This window comes from Onychostoma macrolepis, chromosome 12 (genome assembly GCF_012432095.1).
Source record: "Onychostoma macrolepis isolate SWU-2019 chromosome 12, ASM1243209v1, whole genome shotgun sequence".
NCBI classification, from domain to species: domain Eukaryota; kingdom Metazoa; phylum Chordata; class Actinopteri; order Cypriniformes; family Cyprinidae; genus Onychostoma; species Onychostoma macrolepis.
This window is the reverse complement of record NC_081166.1, coordinates 275,001-294,896: the sequence shown is the minus strand read 5'-3', so window position 1 is coordinate 294,896 and position 19,896 is coordinate 275,001. Positions and strand designations below refer to the sequence as shown.

General features: G+C 40.6%; 2 protein-coding genes across 7 annotated transcripts in view; both read left to right on the top strand.

Moving 5' to 3' along the window:
* The first annotated feature begins 2,310 nt into the window (after positions 1-2,310).
* Positions 2,311-19,896, top strand: part of LOC131551471 (carbohydrate sulfotransferase 15) — a 19,225-nt gene continuing 1,639 nt past the window's right edge. Inside the window, exons 1-9 of one of the 6 annotated variants that reach the window (XM_058794465.1) lie at positions 2,311-3,100; positions 3,287-3,416; positions 5,948-6,053; positions 6,297-6,536; positions 12,567-12,906; positions 16,208-16,351; positions 16,798-16,972; positions 17,375-17,531; positions 17,861-18,008. In XM_058794465.1, the coding sequence (XP_058650448.1) occupies positions 6,015-6,053; positions 6,297-6,536; positions 12,567-12,906; positions 16,208-16,351; positions 16,798-16,972; positions 17,375-17,531; positions 17,861-18,008 (1,243 nt within the window). In that variant the 5' untranslated portion in view covers positions 2,311-3,100; positions 3,287-3,416; positions 5,948-6,014. The other 5 variants (XM_058794466.1, XM_058794468.1, XM_058794469.1 and 2 more) reach the window with 5 other exon arrangements.
* LOC131551470 (uncharacterized) lies at positions 7,208-9,802 on the top strand. Its single transcript, XM_058794464.1, has 2 exons — positions 7,208-7,541; positions 7,878-9,802. Exon 2 carries the CDS (start codon positions 7,962-7,964, stop codon positions 9,792-9,794), a length of 1,833 nt encoding a protein of 610 aa, XP_058650447.1. The 5' UTR covers positions 7,208-7,541; positions 7,878-7,961; the 3' UTR covers positions 9,795-9,802.

Genomic DNA, 19,896 nt, shown 5'->3' with positions numbered 1-19,896 from the left:
TTTTTATTTTTGATACATTTGTATTTTTAAATACATAAATCTTTTTATTTTATTAGAATGAATTTGTCTTTCATCAGATTTACCAAATGTTATAACTTCTATTTGTGCTGGTCAATTATGAACAATAGGTAAAATTTAACTGCTAGCAAAAACTTGGGTGCTGCAAATATTTGACTTGCCCCTCCCCTTTGAGTGACTCCAGTTTTACTACAAATACCATGGTTAAACTATAACCGTATAGTAACCATGTTTTTTTTTCCCCACTGCTTTAGGATTAACAGAACTTCGGATAGTTTGCATGAACACTCGTCTAAATCAACTTTGAATGAAGAAAAGAGAAGTTTAGAGCCTGAGTATTTGTTTATGTATGTGAAATTTAGCAGGAAACACAAATTAATTAAAATATTCTCTTTCAAGTAGTCAAACAATCCAAAATAAACATCTTTAAAACAAAAGAAATGAACTTGAAATCAATCTGAGCACGTCTCTGTGTGGTTCATTAGTAAACGAGTGAACGAATCTTCCTCAGAAGAGACAAAAACAGCATCTTCAGTGTCTGTCTTATATTATAATTACGTCCATAAGCTTTTTGTGAGATTTGGAGTAACTCGTTAATCTGTTGTTGGATCTCTTCATATTTAAGGAGAGAACCACAGTCTCCAAAGTCAGACGTCGTTTGTCATGGTTTTCAGGGTTTATTAGAGACACTGACCTGATCCTCCCAATATCAGACACTGCTGAACTGACCCTAGAAACAATTTTGCTCAAACAATTAATGTGTCATGTGTTATATTATCAGCAGACCAGCTGATGGCGCTGTAAACACTGATGAGAGGAGATGCACATTATTTGTGATTAACGAAGGAAACATGTTTGCGTGTAATTCTGAGTATTTTGACTTCATGCTTCTGACGGTTTCTGTAACAAACACTGATTATTTCATGACGAGCTGCTGCGTCTCTAGTTTGGTTGCTACTAAAACGCTCATTTAGTAACTGGTTTCTCATCAGATGAGCTCGCTGTAGCCACAGGATGTTTGTCTCTGAACAGGAAATCATGTGACTGACTAGAGGAAGTGATATGAGCTGAACGTTTCTGGTTCTGTTTCATGAGCGTCAGTGAGGTTTACACAGATCTGCTGTGATTGAACAGACATCAGACACAGAATACGACTAGTTGAAAATGAATCAGTTTCACCTGTTCATGAGTGAACGCTTGTGCAGCGGGTCATCTGAAGGTCAAAGGTCAGCTGTGACAGTCACATGACTTCTGTAGCCGTCTCTTTTGTCGTACGGAGTCCAGAGTTTATTCTCATCATTTGAATTAAAGCTCATGAAGAATGAAGAAAGTGTTTTAGCCTCACGGCTGGTGGATGAGTGGATTCCACCTTCGTTACTCAAATTTGCATGTAAATCAAGGCTAATTGGTGCAAATATGGTTCAGTGATTGAGGTCAGAGATTTACAGACGCTGAATACAAAGAAACAATGAAGCTGGAATGCTTGATCTAGAATAAATGTGTGTTATTGTGAGTGATTATACAGCGTCCTGAGGAGGAGGACTGATTATTATGTGAAATCAGTGTCGTTGTGTGTTAATTATCAGGTGAACTAGAGAGCTCCGCGTCTTCATCAGGAAATAAAACAAAGCAACATACACTTCTGGTTCCATTATCTGAGAAACAAATCTGTTTCTGGAGTCTGATTTGACTTAAATAGCACAATAATGACGCTGATGTCCTGATTCTGCTGAACTCAGAGAGGCTGATGTGTTATATAATGTGACACATGATATAATCGTTATAAATAAGCCGACTGATTAAACGCCTAATATATTTGTCACAGTGTTTGTTTGATAAATGTGACCCTGGACCACAAAACCAGTTACAAGGGTCAATCTGAAACCTGAATAAATAATCTTTCCATTGATGTATGGTTTGTTGGACAATATTTGTCTGAGATACAACTATTTAAAAATCTGGAATCTGAGGGAGCAAAAAAATCTAAATATTGAGAAAATCACCTTTAAAGTTGTTCAAATGAAGTTCTTAGCAATGCATATTACTAATCAAACATTTTGTTTTGATATATTTACGGTAGGAAATTTACAAAATATCTTCATGGAACATGATCTTAATATCCTAATGATTTTTGGCGTAAAAGAAAAATGTATAATTTTGATCCATACAATGTATTGTTGGCTATTGCTACAAATATAGCTGTGCTGCTTATGACTGCTTCTGTGCTGCAGGGTCACATAGAATTTTTGTGTTTTAGAGCAGAGGTCCCCAACCACCGGGTCGCGACCCACTACCGGGTCGTGGAAGAATTCCTACCGGGTCGCGAGAAAGTTCTGGGGAAAATGTGTATAGATATGACGCTCTGTTATTTATTGTGCATAAATGATTTTTCTAATTACTCTTTATTTTCGTTGTATGCGATTGATATCGAGTAGCAATTTGACGATGGTTAAATTAGTAAATAAAAGATTGCTCTGATCTGTCATAGGGCTTAAACGGATCGCAGTTGATCCGTGATATACGGACCAGGTCCAGACCCCACCGTTCGGCATGTGATTCGCAGATTAATTTGCCAATTTACACGTTCAATCTACTTAAAACCACAAGAAGAAACGAAACAGAACTCAATTCGTTACTTGCGCGCTGTACTCGCACACACCCGAAGCGCGCACAAGAGACGTGTTTCAGACACTGCGGCATACCGAATCGATTCCTCTTTCATGTATTCATGTAGTTTATACAGTAGAAGGCGAGCCAATGGATATCACACAAGCAACGCGCAAACTTTGCGCAATAGTTATGCCGGTGAACGTCTTAACTTCAGTCATACAGAAAGTGAAAGTAAAAAAACTGACGGAGCATTAATAGCGCATATTATCTCAGAGACAAGAGACGAATCTACTTCAACATGTGCTGATAACAGTATAAATGAATAGAGCTGTTTTAAAGACCCTATCCACAACCCCCCCCCCGTCCGCGGTGTAAAAAAGGTTGGAAACCCCTGTTTTAGAGCATCATCAGATTTTCTATTCAGTCTGTTATGTTCATAATTGTGCATGTTGGAGTGTCTAAGCAGCTCATGGTAAGATAATAAATAATAATGTGTGATTTAAAGGTCTACAAAAATCACATTTATTGACCTATAATGATATAGTTGTTGATTATGGTTTATATGCTGTGATTAGTGTTGAATGTTGTCAGTATTTCTGCTTTCCAGTTATTGATGTGTGAACGTAAACATTAAGTTTGAAGTTGTCATGATTGACAGATGAGATGTGGTTCCGCCCCTCTGCGAGTTGACCAATCAGCGCGCGGTAGCACGTGAACGCGCACAGCTGATTGTCCCCGGAGTGACTTCTGCGCGAGGAGGAAAGTTTCTTCAGGATCGGATCATGACGGTGAGTGATGGAGTGAGTGATTGATGGATGGATGGATGGATGGATAGATATGCAGATATGAATCCTTTATTTGTTCTTTTGTGCCAGAGATCCGAGTCACGCGGTCATTTGAGTTTGATTGATCCGATCACAATCAATACCGAGATCGATCCGGATCAGGACCGCGTCAGATGATGATTTCGAGCTCATTCGTGTGTTTGAGAGTCAGTAAGAATCAGTTCATGAGCGAATCACGAATCAATCGTCATCAAAACTGAACGAACACCGAAGCATTTCCTGAAAGCTCTGAAGTTTATTTAAATTAGGACGAAATATTGAATGAATTAACCGTCAACCATGAGCTCCCTTTATTCCCTGAGATCTCAGTCTCTCTCATCTAAAGTTAATTAATGACACTCCTATAATTGCACGCAGTCACGTGAGGTTCACTTTAAACACCATTATTCCATTATTATAACCTTGATAGTAATTATATCCATGAAACACACACAGGAGACATTTGAAGACACGAGATCTCTAAATGCATAAACCCTGGTGTAATGTAATGTTTAATGCACTTTGTGATGTTGATGTCAAATAATGGAATATATTTATCTTATTTATATCAATATGGTACATTTAATGGTAAGTTTAAAACAAATTTAAAAAGCATTAATCAAGGCAGAAGTAGTCAGAATACATTACCTAAAATAAGAAACCTTGATTATGTTATATATATATATATATATAGCACTTGTTTCCATCGTTGATTAGCATATATATCCTCCTTTTGAACGATTCTTCAGTGATTGTGAGTCAGTAGATTACTCAGTAATGTGGGATTTCAAAAGTTGTACCATTTTTGGATCATATTTCTACAACTTCCACATCCTGTGCGTTAATAAATCTGCTCCGAGGCGAAGTTTAGAGACTGAAACGGCAGAAGGTTTGGTCGATCAGAGTTTTGGCTGAATATTTGCGTGTTTTCTAGACGAGGACGTCAGTCTGATGGTTTGTGTCTGTGGTTCATACGCTGCATTAATATCACGTGCTCTCTCTGTTGAGTCCAGTGGCGGCGGTGTGGAAATCCTTCTGGCAGACGTTTGGGTTAAACACAGATTCACACTTAGTTTGGTGACCTTTCTTCTCTTTTGCTGCACCTTTCTGTCACGATTGATTCTGTTCCTGCTGTGCCACATTCATAATTCCATGCTTCTGTATTGTTTTGATTGGTGTGTGTTTGTGTGATTGCTCTCTCAAGCTCTAAATGCAGAAGAGCAGGAAAATCAGGATTCCACATCAGGATGTGTTGTTGTTTTCTGTTTGAATGGAGTCTGTTCTTAAACGTTTCATCTGAGTGATTAATAGAGCTTCATCATCTTCATCATCATGCGGCTGCTGAATAAACCATCAGTGATGAGACACACATTTACCCCTCATCATTAATTAATGAGCTCCTCGTGAATAATCCAGCACTGTAATATCAGAGGAGTGTACTGTATGTAGTGTGTGTTCAGATTCTCTCTGATCTGATAGTCTCTGGGATCCGCATCACTTCCTGTTTCTGATACTGTCTCTGCTCGTTTCCTGCTGGATTTCCATGTAAACAGACAGACAGAGCCGCCAGAGACAGATTTATAATGTTCTTCTCTTCTAGAAACTCGTTTGCAGCCCATATTGTGATGGATTTTGTGTCCTGAACATCTGCAGTGTGTTATTCTGCTAATGCTTCTTCATATTTCACTACTGAATCACCTCAGTATGAGTTAGTTATAATAATAACCGCTGATATTTGTGTTTAAATAGTGGGAGAAAATATTCATGTCCTTGTTTGTGTGTGTGTGTGTGCTTGTGTGCGTGTCAGTGGTGTGTGTGTGTGTGTGTGTCTCAGTGGTCTGTATGTGTGTCAGTGGTGTGTGTGTGTGTGACCTAAATGTTTGTTCAGTCCTGTTCGTGGAGACGGAGTAAGAGTATTTTTCAGTACTCACATGAAAAAATACTATAGTAAATACTGTAGTGTTTTTGAACCATACTATAGTACAGTACTTGAATTAATGTGTTGTGGTAATTCTGTAGTTGCTGTGGTAATATAACAACTATAATAATATAAACAAACGACTTTACCCAATACTGTACTGTGTTTTCTACAAATATAGGGTATATTTTACTACAATACACTACAGTTTACTGTAGTAAAAACTGAAGTATACTACAGTATTTGCTATAGTTTATCAGTTCACTATAGTTAATACTACAGTATGCTGAAGCATTCATTAACAAAGTGTTGTAAATACTATAATATAGTATAGTACACTTTACTATAGTATGGGTCAAAAACACTATAAATTACTATAGTATTTTTTGATGTGGGATGAAGTGGCTTGTTGTCTTTCTCTCAGTGTGTGTCTCTGTTTGGAGTGATGCTCTCATATATTTCCCTGATTGTTTATTGTTGAATCTGTATTATTTATTGTAAGCTAGATTGCCTGCTCATCCGCTCTGCAGCCTCCCGATGAGCCGCTGATTTCTCTGATAGAGTCTCTGTGTTGTAGATCGTTTGCTGTGACGTCATGCTGGAAAGAGAATCTCTGATTTGACGCCGAGTCTCTTGTTTCTGTCATGATGTGTGAGTTTGTGTCCAGCGCCGTCGACCTGAAGGTAAACACTTGTACATGAACGAGACATGTTTCATAGTAAGCATATTTATTTATTTAATAGTGAAATTATACTGCTTTCATTTTAATTTCTTCACTCGCAAGAGTTAAGCGATGCTCCACTGATTGATAAACATCCATAATAACAGCTCAGAAGATCTCAGCAGACTAAATCTCTTATGTGTGTGTGATGCTCAGTTTTGTGTGTGTGTTCATCAGTGTTTTCTCTCGTCAACCCGACACACAGCACAGATCTTCATGCATCCAGTGCTCTAAAGTCTGCGGCTTCATCCTCCTCCTCGTCTTCATCACGGCCTCTTACATGCTGTCCAGCGAGAGGAAGACTCTGCTCTTCGCTCTGTATCCGCTCGAGGAGGACCTGAGTGAAGACGCCCTCAGAGACGTGGTGCGCAGCATCGCAGCTAAAGTGAGGTTCAGAGCCAGACGGGTTCCTGACGTCAGCGAGCTGATCCGCCTCGAGGAACACGTGAGTTCAGCGTTTAATCAGTGATATTGAATGATCAACCATTAAAAGATTTGTAATTTTATCAAACAGACATAAAATGCCATCACAATGTTTAAAATACATATTAAAGGAAAAGTTCACCCAAAATGAAAACGTGCTGTAAATGTGTTCATCCTCAGACCATCTGAGATCAGGAGGAGTGTGTCTCTGCATCAGTGTCTCAGCAATGGATGCTCTGCAGTGAATGGGTGCCGTCAGAATGAGAGTCTGATAAAAACATCACAATAATCCACAGCACTCCAGTCCATCAGTTAACATCTGGAGAAGACAAAAGCTGAAACAATCTATCAAGATGTTTTTTAGCTAAAATATGAGTTCATAATCCATAATAATGCTTCCTCCAGTGAAAAAGTCCTCTGGTGTGATTCAGGAGAGAAATCTGCAGATCAAGCAGCGTTTACAAGACAAAACGGCTGATTTTGATGTGAGAGACAACAGCAGATGCACTTTTTCACTGGAGGAAACATTATTATGGATTATGGACTCAAAAAAAGGTCTTAATGCTGTATTAGTTTCAGCTTTTGTCTTCTCCAGATGTTAACTGATGGGTTTTTATCAGCTGTTTGGACTCTCATTCTGACGGCACCCATTCACTGCAGAGCATCCATTGCTGAGACACTGATGCAGAGACACATTTCTACAAATTACAGGGACAAATTATTAGTTTAAAAAAACATGTTTATGATTCAAGCTGAACACTGTTTAATAAGCACCATCATCATCATCTCCTCTGTAATGGGAACATGACTGGAAAAGCCAGGAAACAGTTCTTTCGTGTTTTTGTCCATCTCAAAGTGTGTTTCCAGACGCTCTGCCAGGAAAGTCCATTAAACCCGGTGACGCCCGCGAGCGTCTGGAGACCAGCACTCTTCCGAAAGCCTTTAGCTTCCCTCTAATGGTCAGCGTGATTGATGGATCTGAGACTCTGGCCAGTGTTTGATCTGCTTCTGTCAGGATCTGATGAATGTGAGATAAACACTGACAGTATTTACACCGGCTTTCCACCAGTGTGTAACCAAACCTGTGAACCCAACAAAATACAAGCTTTTTGTAGTGATGCCATAGAAGAACCATTTTAGGTTCCCCAAAGAACTTTTTCAGTGATTAGTGACTTTCAGAACTTTTTCACTCATCCAGTGATTAAACTTTTGTGCACTGGAAAAGTTCTGTGGATGTTAAAGGTTCTTAATGGAAATATCAATTCCAATATTTTCAAAAGTGTAGTGCGCAATTACGAGACTATAGGATCCAAATGAATCATCTGACTGACTGTAACTAGCTGTATTTTTATGTGAATTCTAGGATTACGCATTAAAACCGCTGAATGGGAAAACGAAGATGATCATACATTCTAAAAATGCGCTCACTTGGTTAAGATGAACCAAGATGGCGGCGCGGTCAGACGCAGCGGCTTCTCCGGGTCCCAAAGACGGTGCTTTTATGTCTTTTAATGTCGTCTGTTCGTCTCCAAACAATGTCAATTTACCGCTAATTCATTGGGAGATCACTCCGGGATACATCTATGATCGCCAAAGCCTTTTGGATATCGACAACACATACAAACACAAACTCTTGCCGGCGGCTACTGAGAAGCTACGAGGCCTCTGTTTACTGCTGAAGCCGGACCTCGAGACCGTGGCCTCGCCTACTGACGCTACCCGCACGCGGCGGCGTCGCAAGCGTTGTGAGAGAGGACGGAAGCGCGGTAAGCGCGGAGGTATACGAGCCAGGCTAAGGGCTAACCCCTCAAGACCGGCTCTTCCAACACTCATGCTCTCATTAGTTCGCTCTCTGGAAAACAAACTGGACTTAATTCAACTATCTACACAGCATGAGGCAAGGGATTGTTGTGTGTCTGTTTTCACTGAAACATGGCTAAACGACAACATCCCGGACTCCGCCATTCAGCTGCATGGACTAACTTGCTACCGCGCGGACAGAGATTCATCACTGTCTGGTAAGACTCGCGGCGGTGGCTTGTGTGTGTATATCAACAAAAACTGGTGTAACAATGCTGGGGTAGTGACAAAACACTGTTCATCGCTGGTGGAGTTTATGTTTGTGAAGCGTCGACCTTTCTATCTGCCGCGGGAGTTCACGGCCATTGTTATTGTCGCGGTTTACATTCCCCCGTGTGCAAACGCTAAGGACGCGCTTCGCGAGCTGTACAGCGCCATCAGCGAACAACAAACAAATAACCCCGACGGCTTTTTCATCATAGCCGGTGACTTCAACCACGCAAACTTAAAGACAGTTTTGCCAAAGTTCTACCAACATGTGAACTTTGCAACAAGGGGAAATAACACACTGGACTTTGTTTACACAACAGTTAAGAGCGCATACAAAGCTGAACCCCGCCCCCACCTCGGGTACTCAGACCACATCTCTGTTATGCTAATCCCAGCATACAGACCACTTCTCAAACTTGCCAAACCGGTTCTAAAGCAGATCACGGTATGGCCAGAAAATGCCACCTCAGCACTGCAGGACTGCTTCCAGGACACAGACTGGAACATGTTTAAAGAGGCGGCCACCTACAACAACCACACAGACCTGCAGGAGTACACTGAAACTGTGACTGCTTACATCCAAAAGTGCACTGATGATGTGACAGTCACCAAGACCATCACCACACGCGCCAACCAGAAGCCATGGATGACAGCAGAGGTTCGTGGGCTGCTAAAGACCAGAGATGAAGCATTCAGATCAGGAGATAAAGCAGCCCTCAAAACAGCAAGAGGGCTGTTGAACCAAGATGGCAATCACTTCACAGACAGTAAAGACACTCGGACCCTGTGGCAAGCTATTCAGACCATCACAGACTACAAGCCCCCGCCACAGGCCTGTGATGATGACACATCCCTCCCAGATGCACTCAACCACTTCTATTCACGGTTTGAAATGCAGAATGACACACCTGCACAAAAACTGCCCACACCTCCCAACGACCAGGCGCTCTGTCTGTCTCCAGCCGACGTAAGGAAGTCCCTATCTAGGATCAACCCACGCAAGGCTGCGGGTCCCGACAACATACCTGGCCGTGTACTGAAAGACTGCGCTGCACAGCTGACAGATGTCCTAACAGATATCTTCAACACCTCGCTGAGCCAGGCAGTCATCCCCACATGTCTCAAATCCACAACAATCATACCGGTACCAAAGAAATCACCTGTGTCCTGTCTAAATGACTACCGTCCCATAGCACTGACTCAATCATAATGAAGTGCTTTGAGAGGTTAGTCATGCACAACATCAAAACCAGCCTCCCAACACACTCGACCCGCTCCAGTTTGCATACCGTCCGAACCGCTCTACAGACGATGCAATCTCCTCCACCTGGCTCTTACCCACCTAGAAAACAAAGACTCTTATGTTAGAATGCTGTTCATTGATTTCAGCTCAGCATTCAACACAATAATCCCACAACAGCTCATAAATAAACTCAACCTGCTGGGCCTTAACAACTCCCTCTGCAATTGGATCCTGGACTTTCTAACCGGAAGACCTCAGTCAGTCCGTGTCGGCCACAACACCTCGAGCACTACCACACTGAACACAGGTGCCCCACAAGGCTGTGTGCTCAGCCCGCTGCTCTTCACGCTGCTGACCCACGACTGCACTGCCAAGTCCAGCTCCAACCACATCATCAAGTTCGCTGATGACACAACAGTGGTAGGCCTCATCAGCAACAACGATGAAACGCACTACAGAGAGGAAGTGGCACAGCTGGCTGAATGGTGTGGCACTAACAACCTGTCCCTCAATGTGAGTAAGACAAAGGAGGTTGTGATGGACTTCAGGAGAAACTCCGGTGATCACCCCCCACTGACCATCGACAGCTCGACTGTGGAGAGAGTCAGCAGCACTAAATTCCTGGGGGTGCACATCACAGAGGATCTCACCTGGTCCACCAACACCATGTCACTCTCCAAGAAGGCACAACAGCGCCTACACTTCCTCCGCCGGCTGAAAAGAGCAAGTCTCCTCCACCCATCCTCACCACTTTCTACAGGGGCACCATTGAGAGTGTGCTGACCAGCTGCATCACTGTCTGGTACGGAACTGTACTGCAGCAGACCGCAAGACCCTCCAGCGGACAGTGAACACAGCTGCAAGGATCATCGGTGCCCCTCTCCTCCATCCTGGATATTTTCCTCACACGATGCTCCAGCAAAGCCAATAGCATCGTGAAGGACTCCACACACCCTCCCACAGTCTCTTCCAGCTCCTACCATCAGGAAGACGGTGCCGGAGCATCAGAGCCCGCTCTGCCAGACTGCTCAACAGCTTTTTCCCCAGGCTGTGAGAGCCCTGAACTCAAATCACCCGGCCCCTCTCTGAACCCCCATACAAACCCCCTACCTCCTGTAACATGGACCATCTGAAACCTATGGAACTTTTTTTTTGTGCAATCGAAGTGTGCTACACACAGGTGAGTGGGCCTGTACAAACCACCTGTAGTAGCACACTCTCCTCCTCTATGCGCACTAGTCACTTTCCACACACACTGCTGTGTGTATACAAATCCCACAAAAAGACTCAGTAATATACATATGTTTACATGCTCATGCACTACAAATCATCCTGCACTGTTCCCCAGCCAGCTGCTGACTCACAATGTTTCTCTTCGCACATGTACAGTATTTATCTGAAGCACTCGTATAGTTTGTATAGTTTGTATTTTTTAGTTTATGTATAGGTAAAAAACATTTTTTTTATATATATAGTATATTTATAGTCAAAATCTATCAGTAGGATAGATTTATATTGTTTTACTTCATTGCTGTATGCCTGTATTTATGTAGCACCGTGGTCCTGTGAGGCACGACATTTCGTTCCACTGTATGCCCCGCATGTAGCGGAATGACAATAAAGCTCAACTTGACTTGACTTGAACTTGAACTTCAAGTGAGTCAGATCATTTTTTTAATCTGATAAGAAGACATGTACATAATCTATAATAGAGACACATTTACCGATTAAATTTATCAAGGTGCATAAAAGTCATGCGATTGGCCTTTCAATTACACTTTATTGTTGCAATGTCTTCCAAAACTTGCCTTGCATCTCACAGCGTCTACACTTTCACACCAATTAATAAACAAACAATACAATAAACACACCTTAATACAAAAAAACAACAGTATAAATAAATAAACACACGGCTACAATGAAATAGTTATTTTAATAATTCTGAACTGCGAGTCTGTCATCAGAATGATTTTGTGTAAACACCTCCATAACGATCCATAATGATTGCATTCCCAAACATCAGGCATCCGAACACAAGATCACACGACAGCATTCATTATTGCATTTCATCTGCGTGCTCTGAGACGCAAGTCATTTATAATGTAGAAGAAGAGCCACAGGCTTCACCGGATGCAGCAACTTTCATTTTTATTATTGATTCTTTGCACCGGTTTACCAGAAAATGATCATTGTGTTCTCTTGAACAGATAGGATGGAAACAGTGCTGTGACCCTGGAGCACAAAACCAGTCATAAGGGTCATTTCTTTGAAATTGGATTTATACATCATCTGAAAGCTGAATAAATAATCTTTCCATTGATGTATGGTTTGTTGGACAATATTTGTCTGAGATACAACTATCTGAAAATCTGGAATCTGAGGGAGCAAAAAAATCTAAATATAGAGAAAATCACCTTTAAAGTTGTTCAAATGAAGTTCTTAGCAATGCATATTACTAATCAAGTTTTGATATATTTACGGTAGGAAATTTGCTAAATATCTTCATGGAACATGATCTTAATATCCTAATGAGTTTTGGCATAAAAGAAAAGCTGATAATTTTGACCCATACAATGTATTGTTGGCTATTGCTACAAATATAGCTGTGCTGCTTATGACTGCTTCTGTGCTCTTTGTGTTGAGTGAGTCGCACACACACACACACACACACACACACACACACACACCAGCATCAGAGTCAGACTGTTATGATCCCTGACCCTCTGTATATGTCTGCAGATGTTCTCTGTGGTTCCGCAGCACTTTCTGCCGGAGGTTAAGAACCCCTGCTGGTTCGAGGAGCTGCGTGGAAACGTGAGCACGGATCCGTACGGATCAAACCTGTTCGGCCGCTCCTTCAGACAGATACAGCTCATCTTTGAGCAGCTCAGCGGCTCGTTCAGACAGCGATTGACACGGCATGATGGGAAACTGCAGCGGCTGCGCTGTCTTCCCTACTTCTACATCATCGGCCAGCCCAAGTGTGGCACGACGGATCTGTACGAGCGGCTGAGGCTTCATCCGGACGTCCGGCTCACGCTGCCCAAAGAACCGCACTGGTGGACCAGGAAGAGGCTCGGTGGGTTTGTGTGTGAATCTGATGAGCGGTTCACAGAGAAGCTGCTTTCATCTCACTTTCATTACAAACATAATGTTGTGGAGGAAGCAGCATCACGACTGAAGAAACAAACCAGAACTGGATTATAAAACAAACAGTTCTGGTTTGTTTGTTCTTGTCAGAAGCATCTTCACATTCTCAGAGAGGCTTATGGGAGCTGAACTCACTCATCAGAGCAGACGATGAAGCTCAGATCACAGTTTGATCCTGTGAGAATGTGAGCGGCTCTTCAGAGCTGATGGAGACACTCGTATAATCATCTGCCATATTTATAATGTGACCCTGGACCACAAAACCAGTCATAAGGGTCAATTTTGTGAAATTGAGATTCATACAGCATCTGAAAGCTGAATAAATAATCTTTCCATTGATGTATGGAATATATTATATTTATAGGACAATATTTGGCTGAGATACAACTATTTGTAAATCTGGAATCTGAGGGTGCAAAAAAATCTAAATATTGAAAAATCACCTTTGAATGAAGTTCTTAGCAATGCATATTACTAATCAAAAATGAAGTTTTGATATATTTACGGTAGGAAATTTACAAAATATCTTCATGGAACATGATCTTTACTTAATATCCTAATGATTTTTGGCAGAAAAGAAAAACTGATCATTTTGATCCATACAATGTATTGTTGGCTATTGCTACAAATATAGCTGTGCTGCTTATGACTGCTTCTGTGCTGCAGGGACACATTTATCATTGAATACAAAAAAACATGAACAGAGATACCAATAAAAACATCACTGGATTTGATTCGTACAAGATCTAGAAAATATTTTACTGACCAAATCGAACATTCTAGTACATTTATATATTTAATCCACAATCTGTCTTTATGTACTGTAACACTACATGTATTCATCTTGAAGCATCACGGTTCGGTTCATGCAGTCAGATGAAGAATACAGTCAGTCATAGGTGATCAGTTCAGAAGGGGAGGTTAACCCTAACCCTAACTAACCATCACAACAGAAAAGAGCAGAAGAAGAGACGATCAATGTCTTAATATTGGGAGATGAAAGGGTCTGTGTTCATGCTGCCTTCACATGCTTTAGTTGTCCCCTCCACCTTGTTTAAAGTTTATGGCCCGCCCAGCATCGGAAACTGTGGTTTCCCAGTAGTACATACGACTTGAGAGGCCATTCACCTCTAATTTCCTATTAGGAAACTTGTATTTATGATGATTCCACTTGAAGGCACTTGATAGCGCTTGAAGGCAGCTAAACTGGATAACGTGAGGCACCTCAGCCAATCACGCAATAACCTCTGGTCTTCTTCCCTGCGTACCGCCAATATATATCTATTGCTGCAGCATTAGCATTAGCCGTTACGCTTTTTTGGCTAAAGGTTGCAGGCTTGTCTTCCAGTGGCTTTGTCTACGCAAAGATCGGCTCGTTGAGATGGCACGCAAGAGATGCAGTGGTTGACCAGCTATAAATCAGAACCGGTTTTTAGTGTTATTCTGGCCAATCTTTAGTCCAGAATTGCACACAGACTGCATTGCAATCATTTCCCAAAATGTAATTTGTGTGGAATTTTTATGAAGTCTGTAAAGAGGAGAAAATAGTGTAGCAGGCAGATCAAGCTCACTGTTTGAAACATAGGAAGACAAATAGGTGGGCGTTTATATGAACGGAGTGTCTATTTACACTAACTCTGCCCACCAACATGTGATTGGGCTAGTCAACACTACAAAACACTTAATAACAGCTCCAGTGGCGGAGATGGTAAAGCGTGTACTGTAGTTATTCTGACGCGATTGACACGAGTTCGAATCTGCCTTTTGCCGAACTTTTTTTTCTCTTTCTTTTCAATTGTCAAATCACATCGGAATGGTATCTATTTTCTATAAAATGGTAGATTTATTCAAACAAGCGTACAGAACTTTGCAATCCAATCGTGAAGAGATAAAGGCATGAATGAGCATCTCCATCTCTTTTTTTGAAACCATGGATCTACTCTTAGCGATGTTCCTGAGATGGAAAAAACACGAGTGAACTACAGAATTTACATGACTGTTAAAACATAAAGATCTGTTAAAAATGACACCCAAATTTCTTATGTCACTGCAGTCAAAGGATGATAGACCCCCAATAACCTGCCTAAACTTAGGAGTAATGTTGTCAGGGGCAATAATCATCACCTATTAAGTTGCAAAAAATTGTCAGCCATCTGTTTGTTAATGGAGACTAAACAATTTTGCAGAAGGGACAGTTTGTCTAGTCTATCGGGATGTCATCGGCATCACAATGATAAGAAACTACTAATGATCTTGTGAGGAGGAAGCATATACAGACTAAACAGCAGAGGGCCAAGCACAGAACCTTGTGGAACACCACAGGACAAAGGAGCAGAGTCTGATATGTAAGTTCATATGGACACAGAAAGACTCCTGTCAGAAAGATAGGAGGATAGCCAATCCAAATCTGTCTAGAGAATACAGTCTATTAAACAAAGTACAGTGATCAATAGTGTCAATTAAGACCGTAAGATCTAGCAAGAGCAGCACAGAACATTCACCTGCATCAGCAGCCATCAAAATGTCATTTGAGACCCTAAGGAGGGCCTTTATTTGCAATAAGCATGTGATTTTAACATAGTGTAAACACAATCAATAGCTATTTGCACTTGGTGTAAATAGCATATTGTTAAGAAAATACTGCTATTTGCAAATAGTACCTTTAAGAGGAACTGACTGTCTTCAGAAATGTTTCGGTGGCATTTTCTTTTCCTCTTACCTCCATATAATGCATATTAAAGCAGTGTTTATAAGCGCAGCTGCTTTGTTCCATGAGCGCCACCTGCTGTCAGAGAGTGAATCTGCATTTTCATTCAGTCTGTCTGCTGTTTTTGTTTTGTGCATGTCTTATGCAGCATAATTTCACAAATCTAAAGTCAGACTTCTGTTTTTGCTTTAAATCTTGAAATTATAAAATCTAATTCAAATCAAAAACAACCTCATGCTGCATGTGTGTAGCACTACTGTCTGTTCAAAATAAATGAAAGAATACATTTCCTGTTACACCGAACCCGTATCCAACCGTGACCCCAAAACCAAGTTACGTACCGAACCGTGATTCTGTGTACCGTTACGCTGCTAATTGTGGGTAAGTGATCAACATCATTTCTTGGATCACCATTTCTTCATGTGTTCACCATCATTACTGTGTCCTGCTGATGCTCGTCAATATGCTGCTGGATGAGCGGCACTGTCACGAGGAATGGAACATGTTTGGAAAGCATCTGAAGTGTGTGTGTGTGCAGGAATCATTCGTTCCGGTGAACGTCCACACACGCGTTTCCCGCTTGATCATTATTTGGACCTGTTTGATCCAGTGGCCTTTCAGGTACTGCAAAGCCTTCTGGGAAACTCCAGCAGCAGCATCATCACCGGTACGGTTCTCACGTCTGTGTCTGAGTGTTTTCAGCATTTTGAGTGTAACGCTACAAAATAACAAATTACTGTAAGTACTGTAGATTTCATTTCCCTGTAACAATTACTGTAATGGGTTATTCTTTAATTCAATTTGTTTAAGTAAGTAAATGCAGTGGTTTTGTTACATTTAGAAGTTTAATGCTATTAAACAATAAAATCTATATATTTATTTAACTAAATTCAGAGTCCAATGATTGCTCTTCCTTTAAATTTGATGAGAAAACAACACGCCTGTGCGTTGTGGCTGTTTTGATAAGTGCAAAATACTTGATACTTAAAATTTGACACAATTAATTCCCTAAAGCGAATAAAACGTATCAGCATCTCTAAATAGTGTCAGTAATTGATTAAAGCAACATTTCCATGTCCATTGTGTGTGTGTGTGTGTGTGTGTGATTGACAGGTGAGGCCAGCGCTTCCACCATGTGGGACAACAATGGCTGGCTGTATCTCCATGGCAACAGCACAGGGGCGGAGCCTCCGTGGCTCGTCCAGGACTTCATTGGTGCGCTGCAGCCGGAGGCGCGGTTCATCGCCGTCCTCAGAGACCCCGTGGAGAGGTCAGAGGTCACCGCACGGTTATTATCCCTAAATAAAACCATATAAAACATTACTTAAAATATCAAGAAATGTGAACTCCTTTATTTCAGCTAGTTGCCAAAGCAATATTTCTCAATTTTGTGCAAGTACTAAAATAACTAAAGCAAAAAAAACTAAAACCTATATAGACATGTGTTTAAAAAAAAACTAATAAAAATAAATAAAAACTCTAGTTTGGATGTGATGATGTGATGATGTGGCTCACAGGACTGAACGTGTGTTCAGTGGGAGTTTTGGTTTTGTTCACATGTGAGTTCGGTTGTGAAGCCGTGAGATCCGTGTCGTCTGATGGTTCACACTCGTGTGTGTGTGTCTGTGCGTGTCTGTGTGTGTGTGTGTGTGTGTGTGTGTGTGTGTGTGTGTGTGTTGTTTCTTCTCAGGCTGTATTCAGACTATTTGTACTTCGGCACATCTAATAAATCAGCGCTGGATTTCCATCAGAAGGTGTGTGAGTCTCTGCGGATGTTCGAGGGCTGTCTGCGGGACGCCGGGCTCAGAGCGTGTGTGTACAACGGCACACTCAACCATGCCATGAGTGTGAGTGACCTCTGACCTCTGTCATCAACAGGCCCTCTTCATTTACATAGTCAAATGAGCTCAGTGTCCTGAAGTAACATTTATTTCTGTAGCGCTTTATACAATACAGACTGTTTCAAAACAGCTTCACAGTGATAAACAAGAAAATAACAGAACACATGATGCAAACTTCATCATATATGAGACAGTTTCTGATTCTGATGTACACTGCCATTCAGACGTTTGGGATCAGCAAGATTAGAGGAGTCTCTTATGCTCATCAAGGCTGCATTTATTTGTAAAAAAAAAAAAAAAAACAGAAAACAGTGTGTGTGTGTGTGTGTGCGCAGGTGCGTCTGCAGGTGGGCCTGTATGTGGTGTTTCTTCTGGACTGGCTGTCAGTGTTCAGCCGTGATCAGCTCTTAGTCTTGCGTTTGGAGGATCACGCTTCAAACCCGGCGCTCAGCATGAACAGGATCTTCCGCTTCCTGCGCTTAGGTCAGTCCTGATGAACTCTTTACATGCTGTGGGCAGCAGGGGGCGGCAGAGACCAGACATCATCATCATCATCGAGGTCATATAGAGAGCTCAGTCAGGAAACAGAAAGTATAAAACTATGGAGTCAATTTAATGCCGCATATATATGCAAAAGAAAATAAAGTTTTGCAAAAAGAAAATAAGTTTTGCAAATAAAAATAAAGAATTGCAAAATAGATAAATAAAACAGAGCAAAAGCAATGATTTTGCAATACATATTTTCCATGGCCATATCTACTCATTTATTTGCAATGCAGCTTTTATTTTATGTTTCAGTCAAGTTTGAGCTTGCGATACCGTTTTCCTTTGCGCTTCACGTTTCTGCGTCTCACTTTGTGGCGCTGTTTTGACATGGGGTGGAGTCAGGGACGGGCGTGTCCAACAGGCCTGGGCATGCCTCCCTGGAAGTGACGCCATCGGCCCGAGACGCAGATCACAGCTGATCCAGGCACCGTCACTGAGCAGAGGCATGCGGGCGGATCGTTTCCTTTATTCACTAGCTTTAAAACATGCATGCTTCGTTTTATTAACAAATGTATATGTGTATTAGCAGCGTTTGCTCAAGTTAAAGAAGTTGTTAATATGAACATCTGCTGTTTATTTCTCTCAATGTGTGCACACTTTTAGAGCATTAAAATGTGTATTGTTTCATCTGGTTAACTAAATGTGCATTAATAGTGCTTGTTTAAAATCTCTTAACCTGTGCACAGCGCTCTTTGTTTACATTAGTTCAGAGTTACTGCTAGTTTTAATGTAAAGAATGCAATTAACTTCACAAACTATACATCATTAAAAGGTCTAAGACTCAAGCTTCATATCCATCTCGACTTCGTTTTCATTTACATAACTCCTGGCATAAATTAAGAAATGACTGGCACTGGAAGTTTAAAACAAAAATGAAGCTTGAGTCTTTTGGTTTAAATTTCTCATGGCCAAGAGATATTAATGGGTAAACAAACCAGCGTGACCATAGCAACCTGGGATTATCAGAGATGTATTTATTAATATTTAATTTTAATTAAGAAATTATACAAAAAAAAAACATTATTAAATTATTATATTAACACCACCACGGGTAATTTTACCCATGGCTGTTTTCAAATAGGCTACATAATATATTTTCAATTAAAATATCCAAGTCATTGACTTTTACTAAAATTGTGTTATTTACAATCCCCTGTTTATTGTTAAAAAAATTGTTTAGATAAAACCAGAACAAAAATAGGGCATTTATACCTATAAGCGCCATCAGGACAAATTTACGCATAATTCCTGTCATCACGTTCAAATGAAGATGTTTTAGATGTTTATTCAAGTGCACAGTTTCACCTAATTAATTAATTTGTTTAGTTATATAAGTTATCATTTGAATAAGAGAACAACACCAATAAACTTGGGGTAATCATAAAAATAGTTTTATTCATTACATCATAATTCAGATTTTTTTTTTCAGGAATAAATAAGCAACACAGTAGCGAACCATAAACGATAAAAAATTGCAAACACAAATTAATATTTAATCCAAAGTTTGAACATTTCTGAGTAGAGGAATAAACATCTAAAACATCTTCATTTGAACGTGATGACAGGAATTATGCGTAAATTTGTCCTGATGGCGCTTATAGGTATAAATGCCCCATTTTTGTTCTGGTTTTATCTAAACAATTTTTTTAACAATAAACAGGGGATTGTAAATAACACAATTTTAGTAAAAGTCAATGACTTGGATATTTTTAATTGAAAATATATTATGTAGCCTATTTGAAAAACAGCCATGGGTAAAATTACCCCGTGGTGGTGTTAATATAATAATTTAATAATGTTTTTTTTTTTTGTATAATTTCTTAAT

Bases quoted from the DNA above. Each gene is read 5' to 3' on its own strand.
- LOC131551470 (XM_058794464.1), top strand. From the start codon at position 7,962: ATGGCGGCGCGGTCAGACGCAGCGGCTTCTCCGGGTCCCAAAGACGGT.